General features: G+C 36.1%; 1 protein-coding gene across 3 annotated transcripts in view; it reads left to right on the forward strand.

Annotated features, from left to right (window-relative positions):
* The window catches only part of LOC121386310 (hemicentin-2-like), a 55,678-nt gene that overhangs the window by 17,075 nt on the left and 17,572 nt on the right, over positions 1-21,031 (forward strand). For 2 of the 3 annotated variants that reach the window (XM_041517171.1, XM_041517170.1), the window contains exons 8-11: positions 3,201-3,293; positions 5,739-5,801; positions 10,048-10,116; positions 20,696-20,752. In XM_041517171.1, coding sequence (XP_041373105.1) covers positions 3,201-3,293; positions 5,739-5,801; positions 10,048-10,116; positions 20,696-20,752 — 282 coding nt within the window. The remainder of the gene's footprint in view (positions 1-3,200; positions 3,294-5,738; positions 5,802-10,047; positions 10,117-20,695; positions 20,753-21,031) is intronic. The other variant, XM_041517172.1, reaches the window with a different exon arrangement.

Here is a 21,031-nt window from a genome sequence, read left to right on the forward strand (position 1 = left end):
GTTTAAATGTAATTGGACAGGGATTTATCCAGGCGTTCTGTGGCCCGAAAGAAAGTGGCACATAACATTCCCATTTTCAGTGCTAAAACTTCCCAGTGTTCGGAGGTTATTACCAGAGTGTTTTATATTAGGAATACAAATTGTATTGTGTGAGCCTCTGGCAAGCATAATACATTATTTTTTATTCCTAATATATGATATTGACGATACTGAAACACATGAAGGTAATATCTCTTTATCATCCATTAAAGGCTTTTGTAGGAGATTTATCCAGGCGTTCTGTGGCCCGAAAGAAAGTGGCACAGAACATTCCCATTTCAGTGCTAAAACTTCCCAATAGACAGAGGTTATTACCAGAGGCTCGCATAATACATTATTTTTATTCCTAATATATGATATTGACGATACCGAAGTACACGAGGGTAATAATCTCTTTATCATATAAGCTCAAGCTTAATACAACGTGTTTTTGTAAACTGTACACGCAACTTTAATTCCAGTTCGCCATTACTAGATATTCAAATGACGTAAGAATATGTGGCGCGGTGTATTTTTTAATGGAAATGACGTCAAAATCGAATGACATCATTTTGGATGTCCTTACATCAAAATAAAGTTATGCCTAACGTTTTTTGTTTTCTGAACGCTGGACACCTTTCAGTGTCAAATTTCCATTGAAATGTTTTTATTTGATGACTGTGAATGCATACGTCAATCATGGAGTGTCACCCAAGTACGTTTGCTGAAATGTCAATAAACCTAGTGCTGAGACCTCGACTAATTTACATCTAATTTGCAAAGTTATCAACTTCTCAAAGTATGTGATCTGAAAAATATCACATACTTTGATTGCACTGAAAATGTAAGATATTATATGATAAACGAGGTTATTACCAGAGTGTTTTTTGGTATCGTCAATATCATATATTAGGAAAACAAATTGTATTATGTGAGCCTCTGGCAAGCATAATACATTATTTTTTATTCCTAATACATGATATTGACGATACCGAAACACATGAAGGTAATATCTCTTTATCATCTATTAAAGCCTTTTGTAAGAGATATCGCTGGCACTATAATTTGCGAGGAGATATCGCTTCTTATAATCTTGATTGGTCAAATTTTAATCACAAGACAATGTTTTGTTACGTCACTGTGTTTCTTTCAGCGCTAGACCTACCATTAGTGACGTCACGCCACTGCAGTTCTGCTAGTTAACGAGTCTACCGCTGACTTCAACCCACATTACTGACATTGTTTACAACTGTCGCAAATGAAAAGAATGATAATGGATGATAAAAAGAATACCCCCCCTCGTGTCTTGTGATATCATAATTTATCAGCATGAGTTGATAAAAGTATGAAATCCGAGGCTTGTGTTATATTGCAAGCTTCGGATTTCATACTTTATCAACTCGTGCTGATAAATTATGATATCACAAGACACGAGGGGGGTATTCTCTATCTCATATTTCCCACTGTTTTGCACACAACACTTGCAGGAAACGATTTAGTAACAGGAAATTGAAGACAAGTTAGTTTCCTGTTTATTTAAATTTTGTTTTTACAATGGATTATACCCCCACCCCCATACCCACTGTTGACTGTGGTTGCATTTTATATTGTAATTTTGTGTTGTCCAAACTAAGGAGCATGGAACACCATTTATATTTATCTCATTTGCATTATCTAAATTTTTCTGAAACAGACTATAACAGGAAGTGTTTGTTGTTTAGAACTTACAAAAAGTCAGATCCATTATTTGTTGCTGTTTCTGTAAACATTAGCGACAGAAGTGGTTGTTTTAATGTTTGCTGTGCCATCATGCAGGCCAGTAAATACGGGGGGGGGGGGGGGGGGGGGGGGGGGGGGGGGGGGGGGGGGGGGGGGGGGGGGGGGGGGGGGAGCCCACTAAAAATGCACTCTTTACTTGAGTTTAAAAAACATTAAAATTAAAATAACTTTCAGTAGTAACATGTTTATTGTTCCATTGTACTGTGGCAGTGAAACAAATACTTTTAAAGAAAAATTTTAACTTTAAAATATAACACAAATGCTTAGGTGCGCAGACTTGGGTGCCACCAATGTAGCGCCATACTCAAAATTTTCTTTCTGGCAAAGACACTGGTGGGTTACCACACAATGCCTATTTTGATGCCTGTGAGTGTGTCTGTCTTACCCATGGCTAGGAAAAAGTAAAGTAAAGTTTTATTTAACGATGCCTCTAGAGCACATTGATTTTTTTATCTTATCATCGGCTATTGGATGTCAAACATACATGTAGGGTCATTCTGACACTGTTTTTAAGAGGAAAACAGCTGTCGTCACATAGGCTACTCTTTTACAACAGGCAGCAAGGGATCTTTTATTTACGCTTCCCACAGGCAGGATAGCACCAACCATGGCCTTGTTGAACCAGTTATGGATCACTGGTCGGTGCAAGTGGTTTACACCTACCCACTGAGCCTTGTGGAGCACTCACTCAGGGTTTGGAGTCGGTATCTGGATTTAAAATCCCATGCCTCGACTGGGATCCGAATCCAGTACCTACCAGCCTGTAGACCCATGGCCTAAATTAACCATTACGCCACTGAGGCCGGTTCCGTGGCTAGGAAATGATTTGCATTATGATCACAAAGTCTGTAGCATCGATCTGTGTATGTAGACATTTGAAATGGTGGGATGTTGATGGTGGTGTTTAGGATGGGAGGAGGTACAATGTACATGTAGGGCTGGTTCTTTCTGTTTTTATACTTTCTACGTTTAAAAATACCAGCCTCGGTGGCGTCGTGGTAGGCCATGGGTCTACATGCTGGTAGGTACTGGGTTCAGATCCCAGTCGAGGCATGGGATTTTTAATCCAGATACCGACTCCAAACCCTGAGTGAGTGCTCCGCAAGGCTTAATGGGTAGGTGTAAACCACTTGCACCGACCAGTGATCCATAACTGGTTCAACAAAGGCCATGGTTTGTGCTATCCTGCCTGTGGGAAGTGCAAATAAAAGATTCCTTGCTGCTAATCGGAAAGAGTAGCCCATGTAGTGACGACAGCGGGTTTCCTCTCCAAATCTGTGTGGTCCTTAACCATATGTCTGACGCTATATAACCGTAAATAAAATGTGTTGAGTGCGTCGTTAAATAAAACATTTCTTTCTTTCTACGTTTAAAAATTTTGTGTTTCTTTCTTTATTTTTCAGGAAGTCCTATTGATTGGAGTATTGTCTTAGCAATTGTTGCACCCATTGTTCTACTTTGCCTTTTTGGCCTGGCCTTGTTTTTGTTCAGAAAAGGTAAGTGTCAAATAAATATGCTTCCCAAAATTACGTCGTGGATCGGTCAAGTGATTGTCTGCCTGTCACTGTATACAAAACAAGTGGCATCTATTTTTTTTTTTTTTACACGACTGGATTTCACCATCAGGTCTAACTGTGGGTCAGCAGAAAATTTCGCCAAATTATCTATTAAACTTCAAAAATTGCAGAAACCTAGTTCTTTTGCATCAAAATATTTATTACATGAAATTATTTCGTCAAATTATCTATTAAACTTCAAAAATTGCAGAAACCCAGTTCTTTTGCATCAAAATATCATTTATTACATGAAATTATTTCGCCAAATTATCTATTAAACTTCAAAAATTGCAGAAACCCAGTTCTTTTGCATCAAAATATCATTTATTACATGAAATTATTTCGCCAAATTATCTATTAAACTTCAAAAATTGCAGAAACCCAGTTCTTTTGCATCAAAATATCATTTATTACATGAAATTATTTCGTCAAATGAAAATAAAATTCGCCAGTTGTTTTTGAAATTCGCAGTTTGCGAATATGGCAAGTGCCAGAGCTAAAGTCCGAACCAAATTGTTAACAACTACATGTACCTTTAATTACTGTTACATTTCCCCCAAATTTTGTCCAGGCACAATTTGTGAAAAAAAAACATTACAGTGACACAGATTCCACATACGAGACTGTAACGATGTCGCCAGTATCGACTTCGCATAGGGCAAAATACATGCAGTTTTCTGCCGTCTGCCATTTTTTTTTTTTTATGGAATACTCTTCAAGAGGGGTGAAAGCCTCCAAAGTATGTGACATAATTAATATAAAATCAATTATCTCTAGTGGTATCTTAAAACAAACAAAAAATACTAATACAAAAAATTAGTATGACTTTTTAACAATTGTAATTACATGTCAAATATATTTTTCTGCATAAAATATTAGTGGCTGTATATTGAATGTGTTTCTGATTGTTCTAATATTTTTAGTAGGTTCAATTTCATTTTATTTCCTAAAATATATTTTGTTTGTACATACAAATTTATTTGAAGACAAAATCCAATTTGGGCTTCTTACAAATATTGAGATGGCCAGAAACACATTGAATATACAGACACTGATATTCTAAACAACAAAAATATATTTTACGTGTAAGTTTAATCATAGAAATATTTTATTAGTCGGAAACATTTTACAATGCAGTAAACTCAGGAATTAATGTCCATTTAAGTACACTGTGTTTAAAATAGATATTGTTTCTTAAATCTGATGCTGCAGACAAAAAACCCAACAGCAAAATAGAGTCATCTGATTTCAGATATAGGGGTGTCAGGTTACTTATTGTAGCATTTAATTGTACTATAGTCACTAACACGTGAGTTTAACATCATGAGTAAACTCTAAAACAATTGACCTAAAGTCTATGCACATTTAATGCCATAAACTTACCCAGAAGGTCTGTTCTAACAAATAAATAGCAAAGCATAAGTATGTTGTGCGGAGTCAGGTCTATCCAAATTTCAAGCCCTTGGATCCCAGACTACAGACAAACATTGATGCTAAATCTAGTGTTTCTTTTATCTGTGCAAGCCTCACACAATCTCGAAGGAAGGAAATGTTTTATTTAACGACACACTCAACACATTTTATTTATGGTTATGTGGCGTGAAATTTTTATAGACCTGACTCCGCACAACATACTTTTGCTTTGCTATTTATTTGTTAGAACAGACCTTCAGGGTAAGTCTGTGGCATTAAATGTGCATGTGTATGTATTTAAGATGGCAACAATCTGGTTGTTGGAAGTTGACAATCTCTAACCCATGCAGTGTAATCTCTAGCCCTAACTTAACATATGAACCATAGAGGACATTCGAGCCGGAACATAGCTCAGTGGTACAGCGCTCGGCTAATGCGCGATCGATCTCGGATCGATTCCCATCGGTGGGCCTATTGGGCTATTTCTCATTCCTGCCAGTGCTCAACAAAGGCTGTGGTATGTATTATCCTGTCTGTGGGATAGTGCATATAAAAGACCCCTTGTTGGTAATCGAAAAGATTAGCCCATGAAATGGTGACAGTGTGTTTCCTCTCTCAATATCTGTGTGATCCATAACATGTCAGACACCATATAACCGTAAATAAAATGTGTTGAGTGTGTCGTTAAATACAACATTTCCTTCCTTCGAGATCGAAAAGAGTAGCCCATGAAGTGGCTACAGTGGGTTTCCTCTCTCAATATCTGTGTGATCCATAGCCATATGTCAGACGCCATATAACCATAAATAAAATGTGTTGAGTGTGTCGTTAAATACAACATTTCCTTCCTTCGAGATTGTGTTAGCTTTGCTTGCACAGATAAAAGAAACACTAGAGTTAGCATCAATGATTGTCTGTGGTGAAGCATTCCGTTACCTATTCCAACACTGAATAATATATTTTTCTGTTCAGGTTATTATTCGAAGAAAGAGCCTCAAAGTCAAGAACCAGAACCTGACCAATCGGTTCCACTATGTAAGTATGGATAATTACGAAGGATGACTGAAAAGTTCTAACCTAGCTATACATGTAACTAGGAAGGGAAAAGGTAATAAAACATTGCATATAGGGAAGTTAAACACTTTAAACAGTTACCAAGTGTATCTACGTTAAATACACTAGCTGATTCATTTATTTTTTAATCAAAGCGGAAATACCTATCCTATCCAGGGGTCGAAATACTAGCTGCCATCCAGACCGGTTTTTGCCAGTCAACATCTCCATGGGCTGGGAAATCGTTTTGCATGTCGCCGCATTGGACGGGCAATCATTCTATGTTTATATTCACACATTAGTTTAGTCAGTCGTGTTTAGTCCCGCAGAGTTTGATTCGGACCGGCAGACTTTACTGCTTGCTGGAGCAAAAATCATGCAGGAATTTCAGCCAATTTCAACCCTTTTTATGATCTCTCCAACTGCCAACTTTTGTCTGATTGAACGTCTCACCTTCCATGTGTTTTCTGTGATGTTGGACTTTGATGTTTTCATGCAGCTGATTCAGCAGGTTAATTAGTATAAGATTTTCAGGTTATCATTTAATTGGCCCTTTAGAAAGTAATTCACCGGTAGTCTTCTCTTGAAATAAAAAAAACTAAACTAAATTATGCCATATCACCTTATCCACGATAAAACTATTTTGACTTTCTTTGCAGTTGCTTCCACCACGACTGGTATATCAAAGGCCGTGGTATGTGCTATCTTGTCTTTGGGAAAGTGTATATAAAAGATCCCTTGCTGCATTAGGAAATATGTAGCAAGTTTCCTCTGAGTCAGAATTACTAAATGTTTGACATCCAATAGCCGATGATCAATTAATCAATGTGCTCTAGTGGTGTCATTAAACAAAACAAACATTCCACTTTTGGTTTTTATTCTATATCAAGATGTTTTTTAGAATTTTCAGGATATCGTTTGGCCTTTTAGAAAGTAGTCCACCAGTTGTCTTCTCTTGAAATCCCAAAAGATTGATGACATCACATTGCCTGCTGATTGAACAATTTTGGCTTTCAATCATTGCAGTTTAATTTTGGGAATATATAGAGGATACTCCCCGAGTGTCTTGTGATATCACTATATTTGGCAGCGGTAGACTCGTTAACTAGCAGAACAACATTGGCGTGACGTCATTAATGATAGGTTTAGCAGTGAAGCATGCACAGTGACGTAACAACAGATTGTCATGTGATTAAAATTTGACCAATCAAAACAAAGTGTTCAAGATTATAAGGAGATATCGCAAATTGTAGTTCCGGCGATATCTCCTACAAAAAAGCCTTTAATGGATGATAAAAAAAAAATATATTTATCATATACATAGCTATGACATATATAGATCTACAGAAACCATGAAACTGATATTCGATGAAAAGTCATATTTTCACTGTGTTTTAGTTACATGTATACAGTGAACATATAGAAATCATATTTATATTTTTCTTAACAAATTAATGATTCAATTATTGCCCTTATAAAGTATTACATTTTAATTATTGAGGTCAGTGTCGCTTCGGGTTTTTTTTAGTTTGATGATTACCAATTAATGTGATCATATTTGATAAATTAACAAATGTAATTAAAACAGTTGTATCTGTAAAATGTGGATATGAAATGCAATTACAATAAAATATCGAAAACTGATTGAGTATGCATGAAGCTAAATAATGATGTTGTTAAGTGTAACTTGAAGTTAAAAAGAGTTCAATTCATGTTTCGTTTTTCTCGGGGGTTTTGGAGAATCCCTTTGTCAGGTATGTTTGCACAGCAATATTATTAAATAATTATCAATTTAATAATTAAAGGACATTTTTATTCATATATCTTTTTAAATGTCCATGGTCGAGTAAATTTTCTCCCGGAAGAAATATAAAAATATGTGAAACGTGTTTTCGAAAGGATTATAGCAAAAAATATTGACATAAATGAAAAGATATTGTTAAAAATTAGGAAAGATGTATATAATAAATAGACCATTTCATGGTGTTAATTTTTTCGAATGCAATTTTTATGTCAACATATTTTCACACATCACTCGATCGTATTAGAAAAAAAACATGAAATAGCCTCTCCTTATACATTTTTTGCTCTTTTTTTATTCGTTTGCAATCTACAGGAGATAAGTTTTCAGGTATGGTTCAGTACTATCGAAATTTGTTAATCCAGACATTTTTAGGAAAACGCACTCATTGTTCAGATTAACAAGGTTCCACTGTATATGCAAAGTTTTTGTTAGCATAACTTATTCCCTTCCTGGGTTAAGACGTAACCCAGTGGTAAAGCGCTCACTCGATGAGTGGTCAGTGGGCCCATTGGGCTATTTCTTGCTCCAGCCAGTGCACCACGACTGGTACATCAAAGGAGGTGGTATGTGCTATCCTGTCTATGGGATGATGCATATAAAAGATCCCTTGCTGCTAATCAAAAAGTGGAGCCCATGAATTGGCAACAGCGGATTTCCTCCCTCAATATCTGTGTGGTCCTTAACCATATGTCCGATGCCACATAACCATAAATAAAATGTGTTGAGTGCATCGTTAAAATAAAACGTTTCCTTTATTCTCTTCCTAGTTCTGCCAAGAACCTTTCAGTCACACGTTGTTTAACTTATTCCAGTTGTTTTACTTATTCCAGTTGTTTAACTTATTCCAGCCTCCACTAAAAGATTTTAATGTAAATAATTTCAGTTGAGCCACGACTTCTGGAATGGTTATAAAAATCCACTAGCCATGGGATCAGTGATTTAAAACATTTACTAGCCACGATTAAAAATACAGTAGCCCTACTTTAAGAAAGTACAAGTTTACTAATAGGAATAATTGGATATGTCACCAAAAGAAGGATATAGAGCTGTAAAAAAAACTTAGATTTGAGGGGCGAGGGCAAGATATTCATATTTACAAAATAGACTTAAATGCAGCATTTGACAACTTTTTTCACTAGCCATCGGGCAAGGCGATAGTAGTTAATTTTTAGCCGAACATTGAATATCACTAGCTATCGTGAGCTTAATTTACATTACAAAGGGAAAAATAGTTTTACGTCATATTCATTTCAAACTCATTTAGTTTTGGTTGGGGTTTTTTAGGTGGGTTTTTTTTTAAATCAACATTTTAAATTTGGTTTGATCTAGAAAGAAAAGAGAAAGTGTTTTGCAGAAAACTAAAATGTTTTGTTTTTCAGTGTAATTTGTAAGGGGGTGGGGGGAAGTGTTCAAGATTTAATAAAACAGCAGTGCTTAACAAAGGAATGTCATCTGCTCCACGCAGTTTAAGATTAACAAAGAAATAATGAAGTATAGAGTTCATGCAGTAGAATGGAGTAGTCAATATTATTTACAATGTACATGTTTCTTCACCAATACATGGGGCAGTGGTACAACGCTCGCTCGATGTGCAGTCAGTGTGAGATCGATCCCCGTCGGTGGGCCCATTGAGCTATTTCTCACTCCAGCTAGAGCACCACGACTGGTATATCAAAGGCCATGGTATGTACATGTACTACCTTGTCTGTGGGATGGTGCATATAAAAGATCCCTTGCTGCTAATCGAAAAGAGTAGCCCATGAAGTGGCAACAGCGGGTTTCCTCTCTCAGTACCTGTGTAGTCCTTAACCATATGTCTGACACCATATAACCGTAAATAAAATGTGTTGAGTGCGTCGTTAAATAAAACATTTCCTTCTCTTTCTTTCACCAATACATGTATATGTTTATGGCTGGATTGAGGTATTTACAAAATAACTCTACAATGTAAAGATTCACCAAGGACGGCGTATCTGTTCTAAGTGACTTAAATAAATGCTGAACAACTTAAAACTTAGGTCATTCCTGAGTTTGCTGCATTGTAAGATATTTCCGACTAATAAAATATTTCTACGATTAAACTTACATATTAAATGTATTTTCTTGTTTAGAATATTGGTGTCTGTATATATTCAATGTGTTTCTGGTCGTCTTAATATTTGTAAAAAGCTCAAAGTGGATTTTGTCTTAAATAATTTCGTACACACGAAAAAATTATATTTTAGGAAATAAAATGAAATTTAAACTAGTACAAATATTAGAACGATCAAAAACACGTTTAATATAGAGCCACTAATATTTTATGCAGAAAAATATATTTGATATGTAATTACAATCGTTAAAAAGTCTTTGTTAGTCGATAACATCTTAAAAATTGCAGCACACTCAGGAATGTCCCTTTAATGTTTATCTGGTTCTCTTTAGATGATTTACCTAAAGATCCCCCTGAGCCTCCTGATCATCTTGTTAATAAAACAATGCCGACATCTTCATGTAAGTGAACACAATTTATAGAGGATAATAATAAACTAATTACCAGTAGTTGCAAGGTAGTTACAAGGTTGTTGCAAGGTAGGTTGTTGCAAGGTAGGTTGTTGCAAGGTAGTTACAAGGTTGTTGCAAGGTAGGTTGTTGCAAGGTAGGTTGTTGCAAGGTAGTTACAAGGTTGTTGCAAGGTAGGTTGTTGCAAGGTAGTTACAAGGTAGTTGCAAGGTAGTTGCAAGGTAGGTTGTTGCAAGGTAGTTACAAGGTAGTTGCAAGGTAGTTACAAGGTTGTTGCAAGGTAGGTTGTTGCAAGGTAGTTACAAGGTAGTTGCAAGGTAGTTACAAGGTTGTTGCAAGGTAGGTTGTTGCAAGGTAGTTACAAGGTAGTTGCAAGGTAGTTGCAAAGTAGTTGCAAGGTTGTTACAAGGTAGTACAGGCAATGTAAGCTATTTGCAAGCTAACATTTTTAGCTCACGTAAGGTAGTCAGCAATTCTGCAAGCTTGCTACAAGCATGTTTTCATTTGTGCAATTATGAGCAAGCTTGCTGCATGTATATCTTCAACTGTGCAAGCTTGCTGCAAGCATGTTTTAATTTTTGCAAGCTTCATGCAAGCATGTCTACACTTGTGTAAATTTGCACAAGGTTAAAAAAAAATTGAATAGAAAAAAAACTAAGTCCAAATAATTTTCATGGTCATTTTTTAAAAATTCTCAACTTCTCACATGATTTATCAAATTCAATGGGAACAGTGGCTTAACAACCAAACATACATGAATGCATGTAACAGGTTTAGATAGTATTTACAATAATAATTAAAACAAAATTAATATTATACATATGCACGATGATGTAATATGGTTAAAACAGGATCATCTTGTAATTATTGGATTTTCAATTGGCCCCAAAAATTACAACATATCACATTGGCCATGAGAGGATGACTTGGGCCATTTTTGGTTGAAATCTGCCTGGTGGAATCTGAAAAGACGTTGAAAATATCTGAGGTAATCAGAGGCCATGGTGGCCATCTTGGATTTTGAATCAGTCCCAAAAATAGCAATATTTTGTCAGGTCCATGAGAGCATCGTTCGAACTAAGTTTAGTTGAAATCTGGATGGTGGAACTTGAAAAGAAGTTAAAAATGTATGAGTCAATTGGAGGCCAGGCCAGCCATCTTGGATTTTGAATCAGTGTGAAAAATAACAGTACTTGGTCATGCAGGGCCATGAGAGGATAATGTGGAATAGATTTGGTTGAAATCTGCTCATACGTGGACCTTTAGAAGTCAAAAACAACTCAGTCAATCAAAGGCCAAAGCGGCATGCAGTCAATAATTGTGTATACATAGTTTGTTTACTTATTATATACAGTGAAACCCCTCTAAACCGGACACCCTAAGGACTAAGTAAAAAGGACGATTTTAAGAGGTATCCGGTTTAGAGAGGTTCTCTTCTGCACAGATATTTAAAAAGGGTCCATAAAAAATGTCCGGTTTTGGGGAATTCCTGTTTACAGAGGGTCCGGTTTTGGGGAATTCCTGTTTACAGAGGGTCCGGTTTTGAGAGGTTTCACTGTAAATAGCATATATTACCCAGGTTGCGTATACAGCTTGCTCAAAGTTACTTGCAATTTTTATCGCATTCTGTTATCTTTGATCACTGTGTATAATTAAGTCTTTGAATTTTTTGGGTTATTAAGGCTATGAACCCTGAGTACTACATCTAAGGTCAACGACAGTCACTTTTCGCTTCCTTGTTTTGGCTTCATACACAATAAATATAGCATATCTTATCGTAATTTCACTTGAAATCCATATTTCGTTAAAGGTACAATTTTTTAATCACATTCAGGTTTATTAGTAATGTTCAAATAAAATATTTTCAATAGCAATTTTGCATTGGAATTTTCCCCCGCATTCTTAAAATGGAAACATCATGTACCCAGTGTATGGTTATTGTAAGGAGATTCAAGGTAACGACATTGGAATACTGACGTCATTCAAATTCAAAATTAGCTATATTATTACAATGCTTCGCTACATTAAAATAAAAACTGTCCTACTTGCCTTAAAGGGACATTCCTGAGTTTGCAGCATTGTAAGATGTTTCTGACTAATAAAATATTTCTACGATTAAACTTACAAATCAAATATATTTTCTTGTTTAGAATATCAGTGTCTGTATATTCAATGTATTTCTGGTCGCCTAAATATTTGTAAGAAGCCCAAACTGGATTTTGTCTTCAAATAATTTCGTACGTATGAAATTTTTTATTTTAGGAAATAAAATGAAATTTAACCTAGTACAAATATTAGAACAATCAGAAACATGTTTAATATACAGCCACTAATATTTTATGCAGAAAATTATATTTGATATGTAATTACAATCGTTAAAAAGTCTCTGTTAGTTGGTAACATCTGGAAAATTGCAGCAAACTCAGGAATGCCCCTTTAACCCCTGTCAAATGTCTATAACAAGCTGACAATTGTGACAATTATGCTGTTTACAGGTAGGTATTTTTATTTTCATAATTCTGGACAAAATATTAATTTTAAGTTTCAAAAGATGAAAGAAATAAAAAGTACCTTTTGTCACATATATCCTATCAAAAAATTATCGTTGGATATGTTTTATTTACTGTGTACGAAGCTAAAACAAAGGTGCGAAAAATGAATGTCATCGACCTTAGCACAAATGGTTGTAATAGAACATGCCGTTACACCAGTCTGAATGAATTTGTCTGTTTAGTTTTTCTGAAGAAAGATCCTGAAAGTCCAGAACCTGAACGGTCGGTTCCACTATGTAAGCATGCATAATTATGAAGAGTGACTGAAACGTTCTAACCTAACTAGGAAGGGAAAAAGTTATGCCAATAAAACAGGGCTCGAAACGGTCTGTGGCCGGGTCGCCAAATGTGACCAATGTTCTGTTTGGGTGACTTAAATATTTAAAAAATAATGGCGTTAATCGCCCAAATAATATTATCTTCTTTAGAGCTATGACATATGAGCCATTTTTAATATTTGTATTCCCCATTAAAATCTTGCTTGTGGTTCGCTTTGCCAACATGCATTATTATTTTTTGGGCAACCATACTTTTTGGTGCGTTTCGAACCCTGATAAAACATTGCATATAGGAAGTTAAATACTTTAGACAGTTACCAAGTTTATCTTAAGTTAAATACACTAGCTGATTCATTTATTTTTTAATCAAAGTGGAAATACTTGTCCTCTCCAGGGGTCGAAATACTAGCTGCCATCCCGACCGATTTTTGCCAGTCAACATCTCCATGGGCTGGGAAATTGTTTTGCATGTCGCCGAGTTGGACGGGCATGTATAGAATAACTAACGAGCTACGAGGAATTATGAATTATCTGTCCCGAATGAATGAATGTTGTAAACCCAAGCTATTGGATAAGGCAATTCTAACCCGAGGGACAAAATGTTTTTTGTGAGGGCCGAGGTTTACCGAGCCCCTTACAAAAACATTTTGTCCCTAGGGTTGGAATTGGTTTATCTATACCTCACAACAGTAATTGATTCTTTTTCTTGCCCATTTAATTACAGTAACAAAACATTCATTTTGTAAGCTACGTTTGTTTATTATTGAACGATTCGTAAACATTTCACCTACAAACAATGAAACTCATTTAATCATACACTGAAAAATATAGTCCAACTTATGCAACGACATAAAAATGCAATGACTTAAAAATGCAACAACTTAACAATAAATATAAAGTTAAAAATATTAATTTGTTTAAATATTTTTAAAACAGTGATACAACGTGAAATGGCAAACAGAATTTTGAAAACCATGAGTTATGACGTCAATCGTCGTAAAACATGAGATATGACGTCACGCGTATGTAGAAATCGTCTAGCCCTCAGGTCAGACAGATTTATCTAACCCTCAGGTCAGACAGATTTATCAAGCCTTCAGGTCAGACAGATTTATCTAGCCCTCAGGTCAGACAGATTTATCAAGCCTTCAGGTCAGACACATTTATCAAGCCTTCAGGTCAGACAGATTTATCTAGCCCTCCAGTCAGACAGATTTATCTAACCCTCAGGTCAGACAGATTTATCAAGCCCTCCGGTCAGACAGATGTATCTAGCCCTCAGGTCAGACAGATTTATCAAGCCTTCAGGTCAGACAGATTTATCTAGCCCTCAGGTCAGACACATTTATCAAGCCTTCAGGTCAGACACATTTATCAAGCCCTCAGGTCAGACACATTTATCAAGTCTTCAGGTCAGACATATTTATCTAGCCCTCCGGTCAGACAGATTTATCTAGCCCTCAGGTCAGACAGATTTATCTAGCCCTCAGGTCAGACAGATTTATCTAGCCCTCAGGTCAGACACATTTATCAAGCCTTCAGGTCAGACACATTTATCAAGCCCTCAGGTCAGACACATTTATCAAGTCTTCAGGTCAGACATATTTATCTAGCCCTCCGGTCAGACAGATTTATCTAACCCTCAGGTCAGACAGATTTATCTAGCCCTCAGGTCAGACAGATTTATCAAGCCTTCAGGTCAGACAGATTTATCAAGCCCTAGGGTCAGACAGATTTATCAAGCCCTAGGGTCAGACAGATTTATCTAGCCCTCAGGTCAGACAGATTTATCAAGCCTTCAGGTCAGACACATTTATCAAGCCCTCAGGTCAGACACATTTATCAAGTCTTCAGGTCAGACACATTTATCAAGCCCTCAGGTCAGACACATTTATCAAGTCTTCAGGTCAGACAGATTTATCTAGCCCTCCGGTCAGACAGATTTATCTAGCCCTCAGGTCAGACAGATTTATCTAGCCCTCAGGTCAGACAGATTTATCTAGCCCTCAGGTCAGACAGATTTATCAAGCCTTCAGGTCAGACATATTTATCTAGCACCATGCAAAAGCTGAATAACCCTGTCCAGTTTATATTAATTGACACATTAGTTTAGTCAGTCATATTTATATATAGTCCCACAGAGTTTGATTTAGACCAGCAGTCTTTATTGCTTGCTCGAGCAAAAATCATGCAGAGATCTCAGCCAATTTCAACCCTTTTTATGATCGCTCCAACTGCCAACTTTAGTCTGATTGAACGTCGCACCTTCCATGTGTTTTCTGTGATGTTTGACTTTGATGTTTTCATGCAGCTGATTCAGCAGGTTAATTAGCATAAGATTTTCAGGTTTTCATTTAATTGGCCCTTTAGATACAGATACACAGGATAGCTTTCTACAGTGTTTGACTTAATTACTACTAATTCTTAATTAGGAGAGATCATTTAATATATAGAAAGAGATTGTATAACTTGCTCTGAGTTTGTTCAATCATGATCAGTAAACATCAGTAGAGGAGTGGGTAATTTTTTTTAGCATGCTTCCATCACAGAATTTGTTATACATAGTTCATTCTATACATTAAAATTTACTAATATATAGCATTAAAACACGGGACTTTACAACTAGTTTGTTGTATGCAGAAGTTTGTTGTAAGCGTGTTCAGTCTAAGCATATAATTATATATATAAAATTATATATATATATATATAAACTCTTAAGAAAAAGTAGGAGAACCTGAAATATTACTGTTAATATCGACTATTAGATCGAACATACGTTTGACCACAGACATCCTAGTAAAGAACGTTCAGGTCTGTTTATCAACACACTGAAACACATTCCATAGTTTGCACGTGCATCACACAGTTGCCCCGTACACGTGCATGGGGTGTCATTCTCGATTTTGACAATTTCCAGGAAGGTTCATTAATCACTGTGGAACATTATTTCTGTAAATGTTTTTCATTCTGTTGATCATACAGTTGTTATTGTTTTGTTTTTAGTCATTTTTATTGTTGAATTTGCGATTTACTGATCAAAAACCGTCAACTTTCAAATTTCAATTCTGACCCCAATTGTCCTTCAGGATCTTTGGTGGTCATAAAACCTACTGTAATACTGAACTGCCGGTTGTAATGTTTGCCCAATTATAATTCACTATTATCATATAACCATTCCCCACAGCTAATGTACCTTACAGTTTTGGCAATTGTAAATTCTTATTAAAGTTCCCCTACTTTTTTTGAAGAGTATATATATATATAATATTGTTGCACGCCTGATGCGCGATCAGTCTAGGGTTGATCCCTGTCGGTGGATCCATTGAGTTACTTCTTGTTCCAGCCAGTGCACCACAAATAGTATATCAAAGGTTGTGGTATGTGCTATCCTGTCTGGGATGGTGCATTAAAAAAATCTGTCGCTACTAATAAAAAAATGTAGCGGGTTTCCTCTCTATGACTGTCAAAATTACCATATGTTTGACATCCAATTAATAGCCGATGATTAATAAATCAATGTGCTCTAGTGGTGTTGTTGAACAAAACAAATTTGTTTTTTAAACATATAAATTTGTATTTGTTGCTTAATTTGTTTGTATTTGTTTTCCATTCATGGGAGATAAGTTTTCAGGTACGATTCAGTACTATGGAAATTCAATACTATGGAAACTCGTTAATCCGGACACTTTTAGAAAAGACATACTGTCCAGATTAACGGGATTCCACTGTATTTGCAAAGATTTTTTTAAACATAACTTTCGCTTTGCTTCTGATTAAGTGTGACCGGCGTCGTGGTAGGCCATCAGTCTACAGGCTGGTAGGTACTGGGTTCAGATCCCAGTCGAGGCATGGGATTTTTAATCCAGATACCGACTCCAAACTCTGAGTGAGTGCTCTCCCAAACAAAAATTGCAAGCTTAATAAATAGCTGGTAACAACCTTGCGGCAAGGTAGTAACTACCGCGTTTCGAGCTAGTATTTGGAACCTTTTTACAACCTTGCCGCAAGCTTGCGATGAGCTTTTTGCAACCTTGCGACGAGCTTCCTGCAAGCTTATTCAGTTTAAGCTAGTATTTGGAACCTTTTTACAACCTTGCCGCAAGCTTGCGACGAGCTTCCCGCAAGCTTATTCAGTTTAAGCTAGTATTTGGAACCTTTTTACAACCTTGCTGCAAGCTTGCGACGAGCTTCCCGCAAGCTTGCAACAAGCTTCCTGCAAGCTTGCGACGATCTACCTACAAGCTTGCATCAGTGGCAGCCATCTTGCATCTTGTATAATTCTTTAAAAAAACACAACAATGGTTTTAAAGTGAAAAACATGAACAGTTAAAACAAAAAAATAGGTGCTACATGTTGTCAGATACTTAGGCTACAAAATTAGTTTACCTGTCTGATAGACATGTTCCATTTATGTGGGATAGTCTTGACTAAACTAATATGCTAAAAAGCTCCTGGTCCTATATTCTTCTTCTTCCTCTTGTTTTAGGTTATATTCCTCCACTATCTGGAGATCCACACTGTGGTGTAAAGTGATTTGTTTGTTTCTTCTTGTTTTCTTTTTTCTCCTGTTCCACCAAGCAGGATTCAACCAAACTTGGTCCAAATGATCCTCTTATAGACCTGACCAAGTGTTGTTATTTTCAGGCCAATAAAAAGTCCAAGATGGCCGCCCTTGTCTCTGAATAACTGAGACATTTTTAACTTTTACTCAAGTTCCACCATGCAAATTTAAACCATATGTATTCCTAATGATCCTCTCATGGCCCTGACCAAGTTTGTTATTTTTTCGGGCAGATTTAAAATCAAGATCGCTGCCCTGGCCTCTGATTGACAGAGACATTTTTTTGCTTCTTTTCAAGGTCCACCAGGCAGGTTTCAATCAAACTTAGTCCAAATGATTCTCTCATGACTTACTAAGTGTTGTTATTTTTGTGGCTGATTCAAAATCCAAGATGGCCACCCTGGCCTGTGATTGGCTCAGACATTTTCAACATCTTCTCAAATTCCACCAGGCTAATTTCAACCAAACATGGCCCATGTCATCCTCTCATGGCCATGCATATGTTATTATTTTTGGGGCCAATTGAAAATCCAATTATTACAAGATGATTCTGTTTTAACCTTATTGTATTATCATTTGTATGTATTAATATTAATTTTGTTTTAATTATTATTGTAAATACTATCTAAATATGTAACATGTATGTTTGGTTGTTTAGCCACTGTTCCCACTGAATTTGATAAATCATATGAGAAGTTATGAATTAAAAAAAAAATAACCATGAAAATGATTTGGACTTAGCTTTTTCTCCACAAGTGTAGACATGCTTTCACAGTTGAAGATATACATGCAGCAAGCTTACAAAAATGAAAACATGCTTGCGGGAAGCTTGCACAGTTGAAGATATGCATGCAGCAAGCTTGCAAAATGAAAACATGCTTGCGGGAAGCTTGCACAGTTGAAGATATGCTTGCAGCAAGCTAGCAAAAATGAAAACATGCTTGCGGGAAGCTTGCACAGTTGAAGATATGCATGCAGCAAGCTTGCACATGCTTTCACAAATGAAAAAATGCATGCGGCAAGCTTGCAGAAATACTGACTACCTTACGCGAGCTAAATGTTAGCTTGCAAATAGCTTGCATTGCTTGTACTACCTTGTAACAACCTTGTAACTACCTTGCAACAACCTAGCCGCAAGCATGCATTTTTGTTTGCTGCAAGGCTCAATGGGTAGGTGTAAACCACTTGCACCAACCAATGATCCATAACTGGTTCAACAAAGGCCATGGTTTGTGCTATCCTGCCTGTGGGAAGCGCAAATAAAAGATCCCTTGCTGCTAATCAGAAGAGTAGCCCATGTAGTGGCGACAGCGGGTTTCCTCTCAAAATCTGTGTGGTCCTTAACCATATGCCTGACGCCATATAACCGTAAATAAAATGTGTTGAGTGCGTCGTTAAATAAAACATTTCTTTCTTTCTTTCTGATTAAGTGTGTCCGCCTGGACCTGTAGCCGGAAGCTAGTTTGAACTGAGCAAGAGCACAGTGACACTGCCACCTGATTGGTTGACATGTCTACCATATTAGGGCATGCATCCCTATCGCTGTGTTCCCCGATGTTGTGGTTTTAAAAACGTTGACTCAGCGCATACTTAACTTACAAATGTATTTCCTTCCTAGTCAGGTCAAGAACTTTGCAGTCACACAAACTTGTTTAACTTATTCCAACCGGCACTAAAAGTTTTCCATGTAAATAATTTCAGTTTACTTTACATAACAAAAGGGAAACTGGTTTGTCCAGTTTGGTTTTACTTATCATATATTCATTTCAAACTCTGTTTTCTGTGTATGTTTTGTTTTGTTTCACTTCTTGTTTTCAGATGGAAGGAAATTTGTATTTTATTAGGGAAAAAAGAAGGAAATGTGTTTATTTAACAACACACTCAACACATTTTATTTACGGTTATATGGCGTCAGACATATGGTTAAGGACCACACAAATTGAGAGAGGAAACCTGCTGTCGCCACTTCATGGGCCACTCTTTTCGATTAGCAGCAAGGAATCTTTTATATACACCAGCCCACAGACAGGATTTTATTTGGGTTTTTTTTTTCTTCAAAATACTATTTTGCTGCAGATATGAAACACATTAAATTATTATGTGATCTGTGTAAATTGGTTGCAATTAACACAGATCTACACCCGTATTAGCTAGCCTCTATTAATTTTTTTTTTTTTTTAATTTTAAAGGGGCGGTAATCAGTATTTTTAATTTGATTTGATCTAGAAAGAAAAGGGAAAGTGTTTTGCAGATAACAAAACTGTTCTGTTTTTTTAGTGTAATTTGTAAACAAAAATTAAAATGTGAAGATTAAATAAAACAGAAAAACTTATCCTTAGTGAGGAACGGGCAGGATTTAACTCGGTCGGTTGAGTGCTCGCTTGAGGTGCTTGTGTCACATGCAGGATCAAACCACCTCTGTCAATCCATTCATCTGATGGGGATCTTTTCTCATTCCAACCAGTGCATATAAAAGATCCCTTGCTGCTAATCGAAAAGAGTAGCCCATGGAGTGGCGACAGCGGGTTTCCTCTCTCAATATCTGTGTGGTCCTTAACCATATGTCTGACGCCATATAACTGTAAATAAAATGTGTTGAGTGCGTCGTTAAATAAAACATTTTTCCTTCCTAATTCCATGGATTAGACAACATTATTTATCTTCACCATATTATGTTATTTTTATGGCTGGATTGGGGTATTTACAAAATAACTTTAAAGGCATATTGTCACAGACCACTGACCTATTTAATGGTCTAACAAAGTATTACCTGAACAAAAATAATTTGATTTGTCCCTAAAAGTACGTTATTCAACCATCTTCATAACCACCATACTCCATTTATTAATGATATTTTGTAAAAATAATTGAATTATGGCAATGGTCCATAATTCAAAAAATAAAATTGCTGAGAGGGTTGACATGGATTTTTCTGCATCATGGTTCAGTTAAGGTGATGCAATAGCTAGATTTGGTTTCCAACAATTAATGTAATTTTTTATTTATTATCCATTTTTAGAGAAATAAGGTCCTTAAATCCTTGACAGTATGCCTTTAAAATGAAAGGATTTACTGATCCCAGCATATGTATCTGTTAATCCAAGTGGCTTAATTAATTAAAGGCTGAAAAACCAAAACTTTGACAATTCCTTAATGTTAATTTGTCTTGTTCTCTTTAGATGTTTTGCCTAAAGATCCTCCTCCCCCTGTTATAAGTCAATTGCCGTCATCTTCATGTAAGTAAATAGAATATATAGAGGATAATAAACAAGTTGCCAGTTATTATAAAATGTATGTTCCAAGTGAAAAAAAGTTCAATTGACATCAGTTTTTGTGAGTGACAGTTGAAAATTATTTCATGAGGGACATAAATTTGATAATTAATTACTAGTAGCAAGTTTGTTATTCTATTTATTACCTCAGCTACTTTTGTTTTTCAAAAAGTATTTTATTTAAATGTACATGTATATATAGGCTAACAATGTAAACCACTTTGAACACTGTTGTGAATATTG

The sequence above is a fragment of the Gigantopelta aegis genome, chromosome 12 (assembly GCF_016097555.1).
Source record: "Gigantopelta aegis isolate Gae_Host chromosome 12, Gae_host_genome, whole genome shotgun sequence".
NCBI classification, from domain to species: Eukaryota; Metazoa; Mollusca; class Gastropoda; order Neomphalida; family Peltospiridae; genus Gigantopelta; species Gigantopelta aegis.